At 37.5% G+C, this 23,152-nt stretch overlaps 1 protein-coding gene across 1 annotated transcript in view; it reads left to right on the top strand.

The window, feature by feature from the left end:
- PRDM5 (PR/SET domain 5) overlaps window positions 1–23,152 on the top strand; it is a 50,791-nt gene that overhangs the window by 8,255 nt on the left and 19,384 nt on the right. Inside the window, exons 3-13 of the mRNA XM_054172672.1 lie at window positions 405–527; window positions 2,413–2,599; window positions 3,152–3,326; window positions 3,796–3,888; window positions 4,173–4,294; window positions 6,580–6,659; window positions 11,434–11,518; window positions 12,778–12,935; window positions 17,984–18,077; window positions 20,010–20,170; window positions 20,508–20,601. Of these exons, the coding sequence (XP_054028647.1) occupies window positions 405–527; window positions 2,413–2,599; window positions 3,152–3,326; window positions 3,796–3,888; window positions 4,173–4,294; window positions 6,580–6,659; window positions 11,434–11,518; window positions 12,778–12,935; window positions 17,984–18,077; window positions 20,010–20,170; window positions 20,508–20,601 (1,372 nt within the window). The remainder of the gene's footprint in view (window positions 1–404; window positions 528–2,412; window positions 2,600–3,151; window positions 3,327–3,795; window positions 3,889–4,172; window positions 4,295–6,579; window positions 6,660–11,433; window positions 11,519–12,777; window positions 12,936–17,983; window positions 18,078–20,009; window positions 20,171–20,507; window positions 20,602–23,152) is intronic.

Genomic DNA, 23,152 nt, shown 5'->3' with positions numbered 1-23,152 from the left:
GATGAGAACTCAGGAAAGAAACTGGAAAAAGAATGATAGGTTGGAACAGGAAAGAACCTTTCTGACTGTAGTAGTTTCTGACAAGATCATAAAGAAGATGAGTTGAAGGAACAAAGATTGAGGGGAAAAAAGCATGAGAACCATCATACTGTCAGATTAGGGAGACTTGGGAGTCAGTCATACTGTTCATTTAATAAGGGAAAAGCTAAGAAAAGAGAGGAGCTCAATAAAGGAAGCTGACACCAGTTGCTGGATTGGAGGTGCCCCTCTATTCTCAGGTGAATAAATATGCTTATAGAAAAAAGTGAATGTGTACCACTGAATGCAAGATTTGCTTGCTGAGCAATTTGTTTGTGTGTGTTTGGTAATCAGTTTTTATCTGTTATTTCTAAAAAATGTTTCAGGTTCGTGGGAGTAAAGGTGAGGTCCTTTATATCCTAGATGCAAGCAATCCGCGCCACTCTAATTGGCTACGCTTTGTCCATGAGGCTCCATCACAGGATCAGAAGAACCTGGCAGCCATCCAGGTAGATTTGGTGGATTCTTACCAATTGCTTCCGGTTACTGATTTACTAATTGTACTCCTCTTTGGTCTTATTTCTTGCAGTAAAATTGAGAGATCTGACAAAGTAGTGAACTGCTTTCCTTTTCCTACCTTCCTTTTTAGAAGTGAGCTCATGTGCTTAAATGTAATACCATAAATATGATTAGTAGGGCAAAAGACTATAAAGGTCCTTAGTTAGAATCTGATATTCTTTGAAAGGTTTATGTTAATCCACTGTGATGGAATTATACTGAAGCCCTTACATGAACTATTTCTCCTGGCTTAAAAGAAAGTGAACAGTTTATATATATATATAAAAAACCCTCCCAAATTTATTTCCAGAGTAGTTAACTCACTACTGTAACAGTAATTAAGTTTTCTCACTACAGTCTTACTCAGTCAAGATAAGCTTTTGCCTGAACGTAGTTATTTTCTTGTAGAAATAAAAAAGATAACTAGGTGACTATATGCCTGTCTGAATCAGGAGAACACTGAGAACCCTTACTACTTCTTCCATTAATCATTTGCTAATTGAAAGTACACAGCTGAGAACCAGGATGTTTTTAGACACAGAGATCTAAAGTAAGTCACAGATACACATAAGGGAAGTGTAAAGATGTGGAGGATGCAGCAGTATTGATAAAAGCTTGGTGATTGAGATTCATGCACTTGGTCTAGGTTAATCTGAATAATTAGTTCTGGTTCCTGTTCTCCCAGATTTAGTCTCTTGTGTAGATGTGTGAAGTATGATCTATTGAATTAGATGAATTTCACTCTTGTGACATGTATTTTCTGTAAAATACAATAGACCTTCTAAAGCTGGAGGAATACTGCAACCCTGTTGACAGTTGAAATTAATCTTTGTATATTAGAAATAATTTTCTTGTCCTTGTACTAGAAGCTTGCTACAAAATATGACTTGGTGTAGTGCAAAGAAGCTTCAGTTATCTTTTTTGGATGTTAATCCGATGAGCTTTAGTATCTATGATAGGACTTGGAAGGTTTCATTGTTTAATAGTGAGTGTCCTTTGGTGCTTTGGGTAGTACCTAAAGCAGCAGGTTCACATCTGGCAAAAACAAGCAGCTCTGTTAGTTTAGGGGAGAGCTGGTTTTGCTGTGGAACCCTGCTTTGGTGTCACCTGTAGTAACTTCAATTAAATATTGTCAAAGACCAAAGTTGTTAGCTTATATCTCTCTTTGGAAGCTTGTTTGTTCATTGTGGAAGAGGTTTTTGGACCTGCTTATTATATAGTTTGTCTCTCATGCAGAATCTGGCCTGCATCTTCTGCCTTTTGTGGATCTGTGTATCTACACAGATTTAAACTAGTAGAGGGTTTTAGTCTAGTGGTTTAAAGTGCATTGTACAGATGTGTTTGCTAAATTGATAGTGAAGATAACTGCCCGGGGTGAAAGCCAGTTCATTAAGAAGGTTGGGAATCTCAAGGAGAGAGAAAATAAGACTACGTAAGCATGCTACTGAAAGCTGGGTTATAATTCATGCAGCCAGCAGGGGAGAGAGCTAAAGCCATAATGGTTATTTAATTTCTTTTATTTTTCTGATATTCAAATGTTTCATTTTCTTGTCAGGCAGAGTGTGGCAGGAGAACAGCACCTTCACCTTGGCCTAGGCCAAAGTGCATACTGGAAAAGCCTCACAACTGAGGCAGGAGAATATTTCAAGAATGCTAGAATAGAAGGGGACTTCATCCATGCAGCCACACTGGGAAATAAGTCTTAGGTTGTTCTGGCATTGTGCTACTTGAGGAATAAAGCCAGTCCCTCCATAGTTGAGGGTTAATACTAGTCTTGTCTCTGGATTTTACTTTCTCTGACATAACTTCATTGCTTCTGCTTGCTGTTTGCAACAGGAGGGGGAAAATATTTTCTATCTGGCTGTGGAAGATATTGAAACAGACACAGAACTTCTAATTGGGTACTTGGACAGTGACATGGAGGAAGAGGAGGAGGAGGAGGAGGAGGAAGTAACTGTTATCCAAGAAGATGAAGACAGTGGCAACAATAAAGAAGTGCAGCCAGCTGGTGAAAAAACTGCAGGTAAGCAATGTGTAAAAAATGGGATAACTTGAGAGCTGAGAAGTAGCAAGAAGTGAGAAAACAGTAACTCTGTAGGACTGGAGAGCTGAAAGGCTCTTGTATGAGTTTTGTCTCATAATTTTGTACTGAAGACAGGGTTAATTTCATCTGGCATACAGTTTTATGAAAACTTAAGTTTTTGCTGAAACAGGGGTGGTTTACTCTTACTTAAATGGGAGAGAAATAAACCTTTTCATAAAGCTGTTCAGCCAATCCTAGTGTAAGCTGTCTAAGAGTATGTGACCTGAGCTGTCTAGTGAATTCTCAGTGTCTTTATCAAAATAGAGGCAACCTGGATGACTAATTTAGTCACATTCAATACTTTGCATCCAGTTTCAATAATGCTGCTGATAGTCCACTGAAGATAGACTGTCTATAATCCATTCAGAGACAATGTCTGTTGTGAATTTTGTGATGCCATTTTACATAATATGTTTCTGGAAGACTGTCTTAATGTATCCAGAATACTCCCTGAAGACTATTCCTTTGCTTTTTTCACCTTGAATCATGCAGATCCCCTCACCTGTAAAGAGGACCATGCATGCCCAAACTGTGAATCCAGTTTTTCTAGCCAGGAGATTTTAGCTGAACATCTTCAGACTTTGCATCAAAAACCCAGTGAGGAGAAGGAATTCAAGTGCCGAAACTGTGGAAAGAAATTCCCTGTCAAACAAGCTCTGCAAAGACAGTGAGTAGAAACAGGAGTGAGTTTTTTAGGGATCCTTTAAATCAATTTCATTCAATCATTTACTTCTCACAGTTTAAACTTTAATGTGTATGCGTAAGTATTTGTACCCTTACCTTGTACATTAGTCTTTTACTATGTTCATTTCGTGTATTTGTAAATTTCTTGTACTTGCTGGAGACCTCAATTTGAATGGCAAAAATGTCACTAATTATTTATTTTTTAAAATCTTAGTTTGTAGGCTGTTTGGTGCAGAGCCATTTGTCTCCAGCAGTTGTGACTCTTGGTGTTTATGCATTTGACTATACTCACTAAATTTTGTGAAGTTTCATACATGAAATAGATTGCTTATCTACTTAAAGATTTGTAGAGCTATATATATTTTTTTTACCTACTGCAAGTCTGTGTTCTAAGTTGTAAAAAGTTCACCTTACTTTGTTTTTAATTTTTTTTTAAATTTATTTTTCTGTAGTGTACTGCAGTGCACAGAGAATATCGGCCCTGGAGACTCCTCAAGAAGTTTTCAGTGCTCTGTTTGCAATACTTCTTTCAGCTCAGAATCGAGGTTTTGTGTCCGAGTTACTGGACTGCTGTCATATCATTGCTGGCCTCCCTTTGCATGTTAGCTTTCAAGCTTGCTAGTGTCTGTGAATGCTAACAGTGAAAGAAGTCAAATGCTTTCATTCCTGTTTGCTGTAAGTAATGCATGAGGTGGCCTTGGAACTCTGCAGTGCAGCATGCGTTCAGCTCAGAGTACTTGTTGTGTGTCTGGTTTCTGTAGATACTGCTTTGATGAGTTGCCTTTTGTGTTTTGTTTTTTTTTGTTTCTTTGCTGGTTATCCCATATAGTTATGAACAGCACAAGGAGGCATGCAGAGGGGATGCCAGATTCGTTTGCAAGGCAGATAGCTGTGGCAAGAGGTTCAAGAGTAAGGATGCTCTGAAAAAACATAAAGAAAATGTTCACAGTGGTAAGGAAGAATTTAAATGTTTCTTGAGAACACTACCCCCTCCCTCCCAACATGTTCCTCGCCTTAAATTTGTAAGTCTTTGTCTTTGGTTTCTTTCTTTTAATAGATTCATTTGTATCAAAAAGAAAATGGAAAAACTAACTAATTGAAAGAGTAACTGTTTCTCCTCCCTCAGGAAGAAATTACCATACACCAGATGAATCATTAGTCTGCTGCAGAAAATGTAATAGGAATCTAGGGAACTTTAAACTAGGCAAATAATAGACAAAGCAAAAAAATTTCATTAGTGAGGAAAACTAATCACTAGCATGAACTGCTAGAGAAAGTGGTGAGTTCTTGATCTTTTAGTCTTTTCAGGACACAATGGTATGTCTTTCCTGAAGACATGCTTCACAATTGATTAGGCCCGATGAGGGTATTGCATAAAATTCTATAGCCTCTGTTGTGCAGGAAGCTGGACTAGACAATCCACTAGTCCCGTTGGGCCCTAGTGTTTTTGTATCTGTGCCCTGTGAGTCAATAGTTTTGAGTCAGACTTCACTCTGTCTTCATGACAGGGCAAAATACTGCTCTTGGGTTCACAATGCAGTTCTGACATTCTGCTCTCCCTGTGTGTCTCCTTTCAATGTCAGTATGTGTTGGGACAGCAGAACACCCAAGTGCAAAGAAAACAGTCTTTAGCTGATGATGACAACACTGAGATGCTTTGTAAAATTTTTATTATGCGAAGTCTTTCTTCTGCTGAAGTCTGTAAGAGTACAGAATCCCTTACATAATGATTCTTATAAAAAATAGTCCTATCTTTCCAGTATCAGTAAGAATTTCTTTTCATCCATGAGCATTTTTATGCTTAGCTTTTGTCAGTTGTAGTGGTATACAAATTCCACAATTCTCTGGAATGGACGCTCCAGACATGGCTGAGAGTAGATGTCTCAAGGATATTTTTGCTCTGCCTGCACAATGAGCAGAGCTTTTGTTTTGCCCCTCGAGCATCATAGAAATCACAACCAGTGTTCGTGCAGGAATGGAAATAAACTACCAATGTTGAGGGATCCTCTGGAATTTCTTCCTGCCTTGTGTTACCTGGAGGCAAGGAAAAGTAGATGGGATTGTTACAGGTGTTGGCCGTTACGCAAAGCTATGAACAGATGCCACCTTTTTCTCTTCTGAAGAAATTTCATTAATGTTCTTGTAAGTTGAAGTACTAAATATATTCCTGTATTTATGTGTATATCAGTGTATATAAATACTTACAAGCTTTATTACATCAAATGCACATGATATTAAGTGCTTATTTAATACTATAAATTTAAGTATTGAAACCATTCGTTGATTGGGGTTGGACTCAAATCTTCGAAGGTCCCTTCCAACCTCTAACATCCCATGAGGTACATTGTAGTAGGAAGAGTCAATGTAATATGAATTCTTTCAGACAGCAAGAGCAGGAAGGATACAGGGAGCTGAGATTCTGAAAAATTGGGCTGGAAGCTATGAAATGAGTTAGTTTATGATCCATACTTCCTCTGTGCTCTACTAAGCAGTACTCTCCTCATTTGTTCTGTGTCCATTCTTTGTAGCATTCAATGTAATGTCAGCATTTTTTACATAAGCCAGGGTTTATCTTTTGACATGTAAACAATTAGGTTTGTGTCTTCTAATTAAATACATCTGTGGGTTGCTATAATGAATTTCAAAAGGTAAATAATAGATAAATCCAGTTAAATTGACTTTTTAAAAAGACCTGTGAAAAGAGAAGCAATCTGGTAGCAGACCCGTAGCTTGATTTGTAATTTACGTTTTAGAGGAGATTTGTTTGTATGATTTCCCTGTTATGTTAAATTAAAGACTCTTAATGTCAATAATAGAATGTTTAATGCTTTCTGAATACATAAAAATGAGAAATGGTGCTTTTGACTTCAGTTTGGGATCTATTCTTGTCATTGCTTCACTAACTCCTGTGCTGACTTCTGGAGGAAATCAACTGTTCAGTTACAAAAAAGTTGAACGGTGCTCTTCATTTTGGACTGGTGATGTGTGATAACATCTATTTTGAAGGGTTTTTTCTTTATTGTTCTAGTTTTCTTGATTTACATTCCATCAGTAACTGGTTTGCTGGACACCCACAGAGAACTTCTGATACAGAACACTTTGAAGATGGGATACAAATGTAAAAATCTGGTGTCAGTCGAATGACCTGTGAAAAGTCACAGACTCAGTGGAAATATTTAGGTTCTTTCTTAACACTTCCTTTTTAAGATGTTGATGGTATTTTGTTTCTGTTTCAGGAAATTCTAGGAAGAAACTGATGTGTTCAGTGTGCAATAAGAAATGTTCATCAGCAACAAATCTCCAAGAGCATCGAAAGGTCAGTAAGATGAAGGCTAACCCACAGCAGGCTTTGATTTCACTAAGATGTGAGACTGTGGTGCTTAGGTCACTTGAAAGCTGCTGGTATGCAAACCTTTGGGTAATCTCTTTTATGGATACAAAACCAATGTAATTTGTTGTGGATATTTATTTTTGCAATCACAATATATTAGACCAGAAATCTTCCTAAATTTTTAATGCATCTTTTACCAAATACAAAAGTGTTTTGCTTGTATCATTTATGCGCTCCAACATTAAATCAAAATTGCCAGCTGTTCAGCATTCTTAATGCTAACTTAAATGTACAAGTACTTTATGTAATGATAAGATACAGACCATAAAATAGTTTTGTGACCCTTCAGTTTCTGTACAAAATGCAATCCATCTTCCGTACTATTTTGTGACATACCAGTAAGGGTGTTATTTATAATCTAGTTATGCAGTAGCAAACAAATTCCTTCCTCAAAGAGAGATTTTTAATCTCTCGTTGTTTATGCATATCATCTTTTATAACCAGAACAGGGGGGGTTAACAGTTAGAAAAGCATCTATTGGAAATAAGGGGTTTCATACAGAAATACAGATGGGCTATGAATATGAGATTCTGAATCCATTATACCCAAAGGAAGTCCCTGCAAGATTGATTTGATAAATCACTAAAACTCAAGAGATTCTATTTTTACAAAAAGCTACATTTTACTGTTTATCAGATTAACTGTAAGTCTTTAATAATGTCCTGGTTACAACCTGAATCCATTGAGGATACAGATTCTATCAATTAAAATATGTTGATGCAAAGGAAATGGCAAAGCCCCTCCTTTTTAATTTGTTTTGTATTTATTAATATGCCCTGAATTTCTTGTCTAACAGCACTCTACTTTCTAACTCCTGAGACTAAATCATGGTATGCCTTGCCACATTTAATTGCAGTTTTTACACATCAATACACCTTATGTTGTCCCTGAAAATCCAAATATCATGGTTAGTGTGTCTATTTTATTAAAATGTTTGGTTTGTTTCAGTAGGTGTGATTCTATGATACCATGACACACACTAACAAACTTCTCAGGTAGCACTGATGGTAGGTCAGTTGAGCACTTACTCATCTTAAGAATCACCATGGAGATTTTGTGCAGAAAACTTTCATTTGCTTTTCTTGATTATCTCCTCTTTTGGGAAATCCAGAAAATAGACATTCTAGATTCACACACCTGCATAAGGTAGTGAATAAGTTTGCATGTAGGATTCATGCCTTCTGTTTGTGTGAGTTACTTCGCTTTTGTAGGAAATGGAGTGGGATCCATCACCAACACTACCAAAAATACTCAGACAGGCAATGAGGAAATAAAAGACGTAAAGTAATAGGTGAAAGAGGCAGGAGAAGAGATATTTATTTTTTTCCTGTCAGTGTAAAGAAATAAAATTGAAGAATAGATAGGTAAAGTACAGGAAAACAGAAAGAGAGAAATGTAGAGAGAGAGAGAGAGGGAGGGGATATCCTGGTTTCACTGAGACAATCTTAGGTTAGCCATGGGCTGCAGGCTGTTAGCAGTTTGGAGTCAGCCAGGGCAGCTAGCAGGAACTGGCTACAGGTGTGTCCCAGATCAGGAACCTCATGCTCAGTATAAAATGGGAAATTTGCTGAGGACAGAGGATCTTGTTCTGGCTTGGGCTTGCTTGTCATCCTGTTCTAGAGGACAGGTAAAGAGGGTGTTCTAGCGAAATCAAGAGATCAATTCTCTGAAATCATGATCATTCAGATCTGTAGCTTTCATGTCATCTTTGATTCAAACCCAGTTTTAGCTTTAGGTATCCTGCAGATTGCTTATTTCTTAAGTGTCTAAAGATAAACCCTTTCATAGCCATGCATAATTAAACTTTGCTGTTGTCTTCTGTACCCTAGTCTACTTGTTTTCCAGACTGTTACTTGTATCATGCTAATTTTTGGTGGCACAGCGTTTTTTATGTGTTTTGTTTACCTCAATACATTCAAGGAAATGGCAGGGCTAGAAAAGGCCTCAGTGGCTAGAAAACCTCACTCTGTTGTGTAGAGGGGAGTAGACATGTACCTAAATTGTCCTAGATATGCACCGTCTCACCTTCTGAAAAGTTCTGCTAAAGAAGATTATTCCACTGCCATTGGTGTCTAATTGTATTCTTGACATCTGGTGTTAATGCCATCAGCATTTCTGAATGCATTCATTAGTACAGTGTTTGTTTATTTCTGATGTCCTACTTGAAATCTTCTTTGCTGCAAATTGAATTAATTGCTCTTCGAGCTGAGAGAATGCCAAGAAAAATTCACAACTGTTTTTTTTGTAACAATTAGCATATTGCAGAGTTGTCATGAACTCCATTTGCATCTCCTATGCTGTACAGTTACATCAACTTGTTTTCCATGCATCTGTTTTTCCAAACTACTTCTAGTAAGCTTTCCCCCCCCGCCCCCCGTGGGTAGTCTTTTGTACTTGCATGCTTCTAGAAGTCAGCTGCCCAGATGAGAAGGGTGGAGATGCTTACTTCAGCCCTTGGTACTGCCAGATGCGGTGGAATGATTGTCCTAAGTCTATGAGGAGTATCTCTGTATTACATTTCAGAATGGCAGTGCTTTCCAATAGCAGCATCAATCTCATTATCCATGCTTGGTTTGAAATCAATTATGTTTTCTAGAATAGTGTTATGTAAACTGTTGGTCATCATGTAGCATTTGTGCATTTGGCTTCTCCTTTCTGCATATTGAGTGTTTGGAGCTTTATCAGAGGTGGAAATCATTTGGATTCTGATCTTGTCTTCCTTAGTGATTACAGCAAAATTAATTAAATTCCCAGCAAACACAGCTTAGGAAATGCTATACAGGATCTTGCAGAAGACTAAGTAACAGAATTTAGAAGTTTGTTGTCAAGTATTCTTTCTGCAGTTTGTCATGTCTGCATCCAGAGCAAATGAAACACAGTCTGAAGTATGTTTTGAATTGTATTCTGAAGTTTAAAGTAAAATGCAAAATTCAATCATCCAATAATGATGATAGTGAGCATTGATGCGGAGTCTTGCTAAAGGATTCCTTTTGTAGCTTTGAATCCAAGTCCCTCAGTTTTGGATTTGAATAGCTCACAGGTGCTTAAACTTGAAAGTGAGCATATATGCATGAATAGCCAGGCTGCCAGGCCTCACCAGTGAGGCCTGCATGCAAGTCTGTATCTGATTCTTTTCTAAAGGACTTCTTGAAGAGCATCGGCTAAAAAAGTACATTTGATAGCTGTACCTTTTTAATGCCCGTGCATGGAAGTCTTTGTTCTGATGTGCATGTGTTCAATGAGACTGTTTATTAAACAGAGCTTATAAGTTGAAATTGGATCTTTGTGGAGTGCTCAAGCACATTCTGGATTCTGATGTATTAAATATTATGTTTAAGAATACATTACAAGATATTTCAAGTAATTGTGCTGGGGGGGAAAAGTTCTGTTAGGACTTGGTTGCAGAATTGTGTAAACTGCGGTCAATAATTTCAGTAAATACTTAGATCTTTTGGGAAAGGGTAGAGTATACTAGACTCTGTGTGCCTTAAGAGAGAAATCTGAAATGCAGCTGGGTAAGGAGAATATTTAGAATGAATGATCTTCATTGAGCTTACCACCTGATTTTGTTTTGTTAAGCATCACTGTCCAAAGTATGCAAGTTTGCAGCGATTGTAGGAAATGGAATAACCACTTTTGAGTTTTTTAAAACATATACTTTCCTCTAAAGTTAGTTTGAGTAGCAGCATAGAAATATGGTAAGGCAGAATATGAATGGAGCATCTTTTTGGGATTTTTGGTTTAAGTGGAAGTCATAGCTGAGCTTATTTGCTGTCCACAAATGTTTTCCATTAGACTATTGTATTGAACCTTTGATATTTGTTATGCTTAACTGCAGAAAGTCTCTGGAGTTCTCCAAAAAAGCTTTATGAAATGTGATCTCTGCCCAAAAGTTCTACTCTCTGAGGCTGCAGTTCCAAAAATGCACTGCAGCTAGGTTGAGCAGAGGCTGCCAAGGACGAAGTGTAGTACGGAGTGGAGGGTGAATGGTAATCCTGACAGGTGGAGAACAACATATGTGTTGTGATTTTTTTGGGGAGCAGCAAATAACAAAGGTTTTAATTAGTATTTTTTTAATTATCAAAATTTGCAGCTTTCAACTGCCTCTTCTATTTTTCCAACATCCTTGGTGATGTTACATGCTTTCACATTAAAAATCCTGCTAATTGTTACCATGTTAACGCTTTAGAGATGCTGCTGCTCCTCCACTGTGTTGCCTCTAGAAGCTTAAGAGAAACAGTCCTGAAAGAGTTTGGTAGTGCTTGCCTTTGTTTTTTTTTTTTTTTTAACTCTTAGAGCAATTATGAAGTTATTTTTACTTCTGTCTCACTGACTAGAGGGAATGTCTGAAACAGCTGAAAAGATATTTGGGGGGGGGATTGTTTTGTTGATGTTTTTTTTTTACGCTTTCATAATAATAATGTTTTAAATTGCTCTTTTAGTGCAAATTTGCAGAATGTGTTTTTCTAAATATAGTTTTGGTGAAAATTTTTAGCTTGGAATATGTGAGTATTAATTTATTGAGAGATGTTCACCATGGGACTAGAAAGCAGGAAATCACAGAATATTCATGAATATTAGTATAGATAGCTACTGGCTACGAAATAGTTTACGGTCTGTTAGAGAATTTCTGTGTATGTAAGATGTGTGATCATGTTTCAGATATATATTTAATTATCATTAAACACTCATTTTGCAGGTCCATGAGATCTTTGAGTGTCAGGAATGTGACAAGAAATTTATTTCAGCTAACCAGCTAAAACGCCACATGATAACTCATTCAGGTAATGTACAAAAATAACACAAAGGTGTTTGTGTATATATAGATCTCTTTATATTTATTTAATGTATAGTGAATTTTACCTGAATTAGTTTCTTATAGAAGGCTGGATGAATTCTGTGCTGTCCTGAGCTTTTCAAGCAAGTCTGAGGTTCAAAGGAAACCATCTAAGCTCTCCTTTCAAAACCTTTCAGAAACTCAACTGTAAGGCTATAGCTGTCTTCCAGTTGTGGATTTCTCGAGCAGTCTTTTCATGCCAGCTGGGGTAGATGATGCCAGTTAGCTGGGATTGAGCCTTGGTTTATGAGGAAGGTGAAGATTCAGTGGCTGAAATTCCGTGTTGGAACAGGATGGGAGCTGGGGTATGCTTGTCAGACAGACCTGTGTTAAAAAGGGAAACATGAATTAGTGAACATGTATTAGTTGTCTTATGCACATGGTTTCCAGTCATAGGAAAGCAGCTCATATTCCACACCATTTCATAGACCACACATAAATGTTTCTTTGTGCCAGAACAAGAGGTCATGGTGGGCAGGGAGTGTCTTTAGGGTTGGCAGTATGACACAAATTGGATCTGCCAAGATGTCTGATCACTGGTATCTAGTGTTTTTCTGTCTTTGACCAGTGATTAGAAATATCAGCCAACACAGTGGGAAAGCAAACATTTTATTAAATCCATTAGCATTTAAAAAAATGTAGCTTTTTGCAGTATAGGCTTATGTCTGAACTATTTTCTTGGTATCAGTCCGCACCAAAAGCTCATTTCTGGTAACATAATCTGTATCTGAGAGGCTTCCTAGTTTCCTTTTGACACTTTTGGATAAGCATTAATGTAGATAAGTTGCAGTCACCAACTGAGGCTTTTTTGCGTAGGAACTTTTGGTTTGGGAAGCTAATATGTATATTATTAATTAAGTTTTAAAACATTTAAACTGTCATGCCCTCTTTCACATCTGTAATCTGGAAACAGAGTTTTCCTCTTTGAAGTCATTCTCTTTTGATTTAAGCTAATTAATCAGAATTTAGTTTTACCAATGATTATTGCAAAGAATGTGCCAATTTCTTGAGATACACCATGGCTCATCTTTTGTAAAGTGACTTAACTGTCTAACATAAAGGGCATTAGATGTCTTTCTAATTGGTTTAATCTTAATTGGGTTGACTTAATTGCAAAAATCTCTCTGAGGAGATGACTGTCTCTGCCTTTCATCTTCTCCCCCTGTATAAACAGGAGATTAAATGTCCCCCACTCATTTTCTGCAGAAAAACGCCCCTACACCTGCGAGGTTTGCAATAAGTCCTTCAAACGACTTGATCAAGTGACTGCACACAAAATAATACACAGTGAAGATAAACCTTATAAATGCAAGCTTTGTGGAAAGGGATTTGCCCACAGAAATGTTTACAAGAATCACAAGAAGGTAAAGCACTCTGCTGTTGTTGTTTACAGGTCTGCCAGCCTCAGATTTGCAGGTTTTTTTTCCTTTAAGTGGTTCATCATTAAGCTCTGACATGCTTATAAACATGGGATTAAAGTACTGAAGAACGGTTTTGTTTTGGTTTTTTTTTTAGTATTCTTTGTTATATCCAAATTTTCAAATAGTATCCAAATACTAAATTAATTCTAATAAAAATAAAATAAATGGAAAACAAAGCATGAGTAAATCACAGTCACATGGTGAAAAGCATCAAATAAATCCCCATTTTGCCTTTTTTGACATTATGTTATTGAGGTAAAGTTAATGATTAAAAAAAATACCCTCAGTTTTTTTGTTCTTTAAAAAATACCATATTTGAATAAAACTAAGTGTAGTCTTGTTGCAATCATTGATGAACTTAGTAGCAGATGCTTTCAAACAATACTGTATTTACACAGGATAGCGTTCACACATTAAAACAAACTGAAACAATAAGAACCTGAAAAATAGGCTTATGAAGGGATGCTTTACTTCTGTTTATTTAAGCTCAAATCTGCTTGGCCTAATTTCTGTAATGTCTGTCATTATTTTTAACCCAGAGTTGCATTTTAATGTTAAGGCTGTATCCATGAATGATGTTTCAGAATTACAAGACTCTGGAAGAGAAACAAAGACAAACATTACCTGTCTGGGTTTGTGCCCAGTATTTGGAACCATTTGCTCTTTCTTTCTTTTTTTCCTTCACATTTTTAAAATACTACACCTTTCTTTCCCATTTTTGATGAAATGGGTATACCCATACTTAGAAGTCTTTTACAGTTTGGCTCCTGTTATATGCCATCTGGTAATTTGGCACAGGATCTTTGTACCATCTCTTGCACTTTCAACTATAAATCATGTAAGAATAATAGTAATGCTTCTCACACGATGAAACAGTGTTGACTGCCTAAAATAGAAAGCATGCAGAAGCCTGCAGAAGGACGAGATTAGGTCCCATATATGCTGTGATTATCTTATGTTGTAGACTTCAAGAAAATGGGGCAGAATCTCACAAATAAGATATATTGTAAGGAAAATATAGAAGTATTTTTCCAGATAGTAATTTATATGTCTTAAGAAAACATGAAATTACTTATTTAAGTTAATTTGTAGTTTATGACTGGCAGGGAGTTTGGGCTGAAAATGGACTTGAAGATTAAGAATGAGTAAACACTTTCACCCAATTTTGTGTTTAAAGCAGCAGCAGCACCACTAGCATAAGCAAGGATTGGAGGCTCCACTTAATGGGGAAAGTACTAAAATTTAGATAGATTTAGTGAGTCTCTAATTTTGACAGAATTCCTTAAAGCATATTGGAATACTTAGTTCCTGGATCCATTTGCACATAATATTGGCTGAAGATGAACCCTGTCCTGTAATGCAAGAGACTCAACTCTTGTGTATACACTAAGTTTACCCAACTGCTGTGAATATTCACACATACACATTTAGGTCTTTAATTTTGCTTAGTAAATGTAGAGGTGAGCACAAGAGACAGGAGACTGATGTAGATCTCCTGAATTGCCTTTTGTTTGACATACCTCTCTCCATTGAGTAAACAGTATAAACAAGAAGGAGTAGATACAGAGAGCAGTGTATATGCACACCACCACTTGTAAGGGATGTTGTAATTTGGGAATCCCAAAACAGTTTACAGTGCTGTGATTTTGGAAGAGCTGCACTGCACTGCTGAGGGATTTCAGTGATTCTTTAGATGTGTATTCCTTTAAGACATCCTCTTATGTTTAATTTTCTTCTGGAGGGAGAAAAGTTGGGCTGAATTTGTTCTCTGAATAACTCATTGAGTTCTAGGGTGCAGCTACTGTACTAGTAGCAGGGAGCTTAGAAACCTGCAGTAGGAATGATGGGTGAAGTAGTTAAAATCAATAGCATTTAAAGAGAAAACATGCTTTCAAGTTTGATAGCAACATGCTTGAAAAACTTTTGTTTTACAGCAGAGCTACGTGCTTTTTATTAATAATAAGAAACAGGATGCACAAGCATTTTGTGCCTTTGAATTCTTGGTTTGTGTGTCAGATGAAAACTTGTTACTGTTGTTTCTATGATTCCTTTATGGGGGTTATTTGATACTCCCAACACAAAATCAGATTAGAATAGAAATGGCTCCCACAATATGTGCTTTTAAACTTATTTCACATGTTGATAAATGTTGGTCATTTCAAAGATGCAGAAGGAGGTTAGCTCCGTACTTTTCATTGGGAGATAAGTCTGTGGAGTTGCTGAGAGATATTTGCTGTTTTCAGCAGAGTGTTCTGATGTGAACCCTAATTTATCATGCCTTACAGCTAGAGATCTGAGTACCAGGAATTGTTGGTCTTCCTGTGGTAACTCTCTAATGTGCCACTTCTGCATACAAGTACTACACTGCTCTGTCTGGGCATGTGCAAGCTTGCTTTGTCACTTGCTTGAGATGTCAGCACTGGGAAGTGTTATATGATGTGGAACTAGCTCAGATGTCTTGAAAAAGCTCAGATTATGTTATTAAGTGATCATATGGAGAATACAGTTCTGTTTTTGTGACAAGGGAAGAGAATAGTATCTGAAATTGAGAGGCACATGTAGTATGGAATTGTGCTGCAGAGAAAAGTAGTCACCTTTCATGCAGGTTAGATTGGATGAAGGTGCTATATAATGCAGATTAATTCCATACGTAAGAAAGTGAAGCTCCCCTGCCCCCCCGCCTTCTCCTTTGTTGATGTGTATAGATCATGAGTACAGAGAATAAAACATGAGGATGTGAATTTGAGCAGAAATAGGTCAGCAGACACAGGATTTTGAAGGGTTTATGGTTAATCCATGTTTGTTTGGTCCAGGAGAGCATAATGAATTGAAACAACTCTATTCCCTAAGTTTCCCTCTTGGGAAGTCTCCTTGGGCTGGGTTTAAGGCTCCCCAAATGCTGTCTCAGGAAAGCCTGCCATGATATATTCTGTAAGAGCCGATCCTCAGTTGCTTTGATTATATGGTGGTCCCTTGCTCTGACTGAATGGAAGCCGTCTTTGATCTGGAACCTATTAGTAGGACAACAGACCCCCCAACAAATTAGTTCTAGTACTGCACTTTCTTTGTTTTGGGGAACTGCCTCTCCTCATTAAGAATTACATGGCTTTTTGTACAGACCTAGCTCATTTCTAGACCATTCACGGAGGAGGCAGGTGATCTGTCTGCCTTTGCATGTGGGTATGCCTAAGGCCTAAGTAGGTGTTTTATTTTGTAGTGAAGTTAAGATGCACAGTATACTACTTGTATTTTGATCAAAAGACTAGGAGAACTGTCAAATTGATGCTATGAAGGAATTCTGAACAAATCACTGTGCTCTGGAGAACTATCACTCAAGTGGTGAGTGTTCTAAAACAGGGCATGTTTTAAACAACATGAATTTTGCGCTTGTGACAGGTGCCAGATTGACAGCCCTAGAGACTGAACCCTTCTATTTATCCACAGAACAGGTACAGCACAGACAGCAGCATTGCGAGCTTCCGCACAGTGTCTCGTCAATATGTCTCAACCCTGTTCTGGAGGAGCCACCTATTGAGGTGAGAAGGTAGTTCAGTCTCTTCATGTCCTGTCAATCTTTGGCCTGACTGCTGAGTCTGCCAAGCAGGGTGTCCACTAATGCAAACTATAATACAAGCTTGTAGAAGCTGTACTGGAATATTGAGCAGACTCTCTGTAATGTGTGTTATGTTGCACACGTTTGATGGTGCCCCAGCTTGAAGTGACTCAGGCTGAGGTGAAAGGATTGACTTTGAATCCAAAGCCTCTGTACACCATTGCAGGCACTCCAATGTTGTGGGACTGTTGTTATGCAAGAAGACAGTCTAGGTTCGATTCTCTTAGTCACCATCTAAATAATTATGTTGACTTCTCCCAGTTCAGTTTTCCTCTGTAGGTTAAGAGATAGCTATAAATGTCATGTGGTATTATGAATAGCAGAAATAGATTGTATGAATATATACTGTGCTAGTATTTACCCTTAGTGTACACATTCAACTAGTTTACCTAATTTTGTGCATACAATAAAATATTTACTGTCCATCCCCTTTCCCTCTTGGCACTGTAGCTTCTGCTTAACGTCCTCTGAGCTTCTGCTTAAGGTCCAGTGTTTAGACACTTGATTCTTGGAAAACTTGCTTTCCTCTGCAAAAACAGTAAGCAATTGATAGATAACTATTTGTATGGATTAATTTCCTATCTACAGTGGGACAGCACTTAGTAATATTGAGAAACAGGGAAGGTGCTTTGAAATGTACAGAAGTACAATGAAGCTATTTCCCAAGCTACAGAAAAGAAATCTACTTCAGCAGCTCTGCAGTTTGAGAGAATCATCCAAGCTTACAGTTAGCCTTTTATTTTGTTTATGGCTTTGAAGCCTTTCCTCAGCTATGACAAAATTTTCTACAGCAAAAAACCCCTTGGTACTGAAACTTACTATGTTGTGCCCTTTTTTATTTTTCTTTTATTCCTTTTATTGAGACAAGCTGAAGCAAGGATATACAAGACCAACCTTATGATTTTGGAAGTTCTCTTCGCCAAATTTTAGATACTGTCATGAGACAGTCAGATCAGTTTGACAGTAAAACTTAACTGAGAAAAAGGAGTTTGTGTACATGGATTTAATTTTAATAATTCATATTAGTAAGTACTTAAGGCCATTGTCAGTACTGCTGAATTAGTGCAACTGAGCTTATAAGTTTGTGGATATTTTTTTTTTTCTTTTCTTGCTTATTCTTTATTTTTGGTCCTGTTCATATGCATCCCTCATGTAACACTTCTGAGGACTGGGAAGGTACATCTACTCAGCTGCTATACTGACTTCCAGCATTCTGGATAATGGGAGAATGATTGTTTTAATTCTTCATCCCCTGATATTTCAAATTGCTATGATATCCTCTCCTGAATCTAGTCTAGAAAATTAGTCATAATTACTGTAATGACAGCTAATTGATTTCTCTGAGTCTTTCCTCTGACATGTTGTCTTTCATCTGCAGACCCATTCTGAAGAGAGACCATTTCAGTGTGAGGAATGCAAAGCTTTGTTCCGAACCCCATTCTCTCTGCAAAGGCATCTGTTAATCCATAACAGTAAGTAACGTAAGTCAGAGGGGAAAAAAAAACAACTTCCTCAGCTCTCACATTTGACTGAGAAAAAACAGATTTTGGGCACCTTGCTCCAATATGCAACTTGCTATATTAAATTAGTATTAAGATTCAACTCTAACCCCAGGGAGTTAGAAAATTCAGAGTCAAATTCGAACCTTGCTTTAAACACACTTAAATCCAATATGCTGTATAAAATCTAGTAATGATTTGACAGTCTCTTATGACAAGAGATTAATTTTTGTATTAACTGTGATAGTTTTGCCTGCATTTTAAGGAAGAAGAATGCAAGGCGGAAATAACTTGCTGGCTGGTTTAGTTTATGTTAGATAGTCTGGTTTAGAGCTTGAAACTGAGATTCTCTTGCCTGTGCCAGCCCAGGCTAATGCTTCCTACCTCTGGCCTAGAACTTGTAGCTTAGATAACAGTACTTTAATTTGGGCAGTATTTACGTTGGTATAATTAAGAAACCCCCATACTTTCTTTTGTTAATCCTGGACACCAGTGTTTCTGTTAGATTAATTATTACACTGGCACGTTCAGTTTGTTTGAAAGAGACAAGCTTTTACAATTTCACAAAGCATTTAATTTTGCAAAATCTTTTTCCAGTGTTAAGAATTATGGGGAGAGTGAAGTTAAACACCTGTTCCCTAATGTATTTGTAGAATATCCAAAAGCAGTAGTTCAGGGAGATTGTAGCCAGGTGGAGGGTTGGTCTCATCTCCCAGGCAACCGCCAACAGAACAAGAGGACACAATCTCAAGCTGCACCAGGGGAGGTTTAGCCCGGATGTTAGGAAGGAGTGATTGGTCATTGCAATGGGCTGCCCAAGGAGGTGGTGGAGTCACCATCACTGGAATTATTTAAGAAGAGACTGGATGAGGCACTTGGTGCCATGGTTTAGTTGATTAGATGGTGTTAGGTGATACGTTGGACTTGATGATCTCAAAAGTCTTTTCCAACCTATTCTATTGTATTGTATTCTATTGGGCCTGGCAAAGATCTCTTTAAAAATACAGACTTTGAAGAAGATGTGAGATCAGGAAATTTGAGATAGGGTTGTGATTTGTGGCAAGTTTAGCTGTTCTTGAACCGTCATGAAGTAAATTTTAAATATATCAGACTTAACTGTTGTGGCACAGACATTGTCCAGTCCACCTTGGTGCAAAAGGAGATGTCTTTCTGAAGGACATAGTAGGTGTACGAAGGTGGTAACTTCTGCCATCTTTCCTAAAATTGTCTGTAGAATGAGTCAAAACCTTAAACCAATAATATTTGGTGCTTTTTTACTAATCACAGGGAAGACTTCTAAACCTTCCCCTGCTCCTCCCTTACTTGAGGGGGAAAAAAACCCACTCCAGCAGCTGGCTTACTTAACAAGGAAGCCTTAATACAGCAGAATATAAGTAAAGCTTTATAGTGCATCCCTCTGCAGAAAAGAGTTCTATAAAAGAAGCGTTGACAGACCAATAGCAAAGCAAAAGTCATTACTAAGATGAACTGAAGAATAAACAGTTTTCAGTTGAAGGCTGTGATTATAACAAGGGGCTCTGCTGTTGTCTGAGAAGAGCTTGTATTCCTAGTGAAGAAATGTGGAACTCTTCCCCTCATGACCTAACTGTGAGACTGACAAGTTATGCTGCCATGATAATGAGTTTCTCATATTTGAAATAACTCAGAAGAGTTACTCACCTCTAGCCACAGAGCTGAATCTCACATTTCTGGCTATGAAGTTGTCATGACTACTTCCTTCATTTCCCAATGACATTTTTACCTGATGTGATGTTCTTTTGAATTTCTGTTCTCAGGACCCAGCTTTTAATTTGTCTGTACTGCTTTTATGTAATTTTTCTGAAACAATTTGCATTAGTGTATTTCCACAAAAACCTTGTATCTTTAAACCTTGTTTTCTGTAAGGTGAGAGGACCTTCAAGTGTGATCACTGTGATGCTACTTTCAAAAGAAAGGACACGTTAAATGTTCACATTCAAGTTGTACACGATGGACATAAGAAATACAAGTGTGATCTCTGTGACAAAGCTTTTGTAACACCATCAGTCCTGAAGAGTCACAAAAAAGTGAGTAGAGTTAGTTCTGTCGCATTCATTCCTTCTGTGTCCTTAAGGTGACTAAACAGAAAATTCCCAGATACTTATTAATTCTTGGCTTTTCAGTAGAAAGCCATGGTGATGATGTTTAACATCACAAAATATCTATTGCAACAGTGTGATTATTGGTGGTGTGTAGAATCTGCAGTGGGTGCACATGTATCAGCCTGCTCCAGCATCATGTGTGTGTCAGGGTGGGACTTCCTGCACTGTTCTCACCATACTCAATGCAGTTAAATACTCTATATTTCCCTTCTTTTAAGGCAGTGCTGGAGCTTTCACTCTTGTATTTTCCCACCCTATGTAGACTCACACAGGTGAAAAAGAGAAGATTTGCCCATACTGTGGACAGAAGTTTGCAAGCAATGGAACTCTGAGAGTCCACATTCGAAGCCATACAGGTACAGTGTTATTTATTGCAATGAACACAGCAGATTTTCTAAATATGTAAAAAGTATCTTCACGTATGTCCACCATTTATACAAACAGAACTGGAAATATTCAGGTGGGCTTAACACAACATTTTCATACATTGTATCTCCTTAATGTGTAAACCCAGATTCTACTCTCAACTCTTATTATGTGTGAATGTGTGTGTTATGTATGCATATATGTGTGTATATATATTAAAAAATATTTGTATGTATATAGCTCATTCATCTCCATGGTTACTGAGGTGTTTTGAAACTCTGATTTCATATTAATACAACTTTTGACCTTACACAACCTGCACGTTACTCAAATTAGGGTGTTATACCTTGAGTATGATTTAGGTCAGTTTATATGCTGTTGCTGTATTGGACTCATTCTGCAGGTCTCCTAATAGTCCTGGGTCTGACTTAGGCAGCTTATTTTATATTGCCACTCAAATTACCTTAGTGTTTCCCTGCCACATTACATATATTCTTCTGTAAACACACTGAAGATAAATTTGTCATGTTGATAGGTTTCATTTTGGAAGCTTAGCTGTTAACAAATAGCCTTCCTATGACATTCCATTCACTGCATAAGTAAGTTTGATTTGCAGGGAGATGACAGAATTGGTGTTTTTAATAATCTGGCCTTCTACTGTGTTTAGAAAAGTCTTAATCACTTCATTCTCTGAAGACCCCTTCTGAAGGTGACAAGTTTTACTAGTTTTTGATATAGTGCAATTTTTGGATTTGACTGCTGTAGACACTAGCAAATTTTTATCCTGAACCTGTAGCTGGATTAAAAGGCTAAACTTGACTTTCAGCTGTTACTCTTTACTAAATTCCATGTTTTGAACATCTATCCCCCATAGCAGCTGTATAAAAACATACATATACATTGAATTTCTTCCATTTCTAATCTGTGTTAACATTTTCATGAAATGATTTTGCTGGTTTAATTATGTGTATTTCTTTACCTTCATCTTTCCATGTCATTATTGCAGTCAAGTCTACTTTATTGCCTGTACTAGCATAGTGGTTTTGTTCTTTCTTATTTCATAGGCCCTTTTCTTAAACTTCTGTGTACTTTCAATGTTGTACGTTAGATTGCACAGAGAAGAAAGGCCCTAGTTTTTTAAGTTGATAGTACAGATAGCTCTTGGGGAAAAAGCTTTATAGCTGTTTGAGTGAAAATGCTTTTCACACATGTACTGCTCCCAGTTACTTTTAATGTTTCAGCTCTCTCCAACAGGCACTCCGAAATTCAGGAGTTAGCCTAAGGACAATTTCATGAAATTGCACACCAGAGGCCTCTAACCTTGACTACAGAGCCTTGCAAAATTTGTGGCTACTAATATGCAAGAAACAGTAAATGATCACACTTTGAACTTACTTGAAGTAAACAAAGCATTGGAGATTTCCAGTACATTTCTAAATTAAATGTGGTGGGAGAAATGAGCTTGCAAGATGGTGATACAGGTTGGAATTACAGGAATATGCAATTTAGAATTTTAACACCACAGAAGGATGGAAACTTCCAAGGCCTCTCTCTGGAAGCACTCATTTTAAACTACTAATTCTAGACAAATGCCTTGCTAAATTAATTTAGAATGACCTGTGATTAAATAAACTGTAATCCTTTTCACTTACTACTCTAGCTGCTATTGTGGTACGAGTTTTGTATATCCTCCACTGTGAGAGTCAACTAAAACACTTTTTCATGGTTATTTTTGATGCCGTACTGTTATGATTCCTGACTGCTTCTTGGTTATTCTGATGAATTGGGGGGAGGAGGGGGAAAGGGGAAAAGAGAGGAGTGGAGAGCTGTAGCTACTTTGCGACTTGTAATATTAAAAAAGAACAAAAATCTGTTAGATGGCAAAATGCTTCATGTGAGGTTTAGGTAGAAAATGCCATAGTTAGATTTCATGTTCTGCTTCTGGGAGAGGTGGTTTTCACTTGTGCTCTGCCTGGACTTCAGCCAAGTTGTTCATGGCCATGATACGTGCAGGCTCATGTCAAAAGGAAACTGGTGTCCAGTGTTGAGTAGGCCTGAGGAAGCATAGCTTTCTGAAAAGTAGATGATAACCTTTCCAAAGAAGGGTGAGGTAGTTGGTTAAGAGGAGCTGTGTGAGCTGCAGACAGTGGCTTTTGGCAATAAAGTTCACCATATTGTGAAAAACCTTGACCAAGTTTTCAGGGATTTTCTGAGCAGTAGGAAGTCTTTGGTTCATCAGTGGAGCCACAGACTTTACTTATTGATGGATGATTGATTTCTAAATGTTACAGTGTGGAGTAATTCATGCTCTCAGTGACTATTAAATCCTGTGGGTTTGAATTAATCAACTCAAAACTGTGTCCTCTTTCTTTTTGCTCAGACTTCAAAGTATAACTTTTCACTCTGAGATAGAAGTGAAACAACCAGCCACTGTCTGTTTTCAAGATGATTCATCTTTGAACACGCCTTCAGCTTTTGGTGCAACTAAGTAGTACACCATAAGTACAAATATTGCAGAAACCTTCATATCTTAATGGTTAC

This window comes from Dryobates pubescens, chromosome 24 (assembly GCF_014839835.1).
Source record: "Dryobates pubescens isolate bDryPub1 chromosome 24, bDryPub1.pri, whole genome shotgun sequence".
NCBI classification, from domain to species: domain Eukaryota; kingdom Metazoa; phylum Chordata; class Aves; order Piciformes; family Picidae; genus Dryobates; species Dryobates pubescens.
The sequence above is the reverse complement of the archived record's forward strand: the minus strand, read 5'-3'. Positions and strand labels throughout refer to the sequence as shown.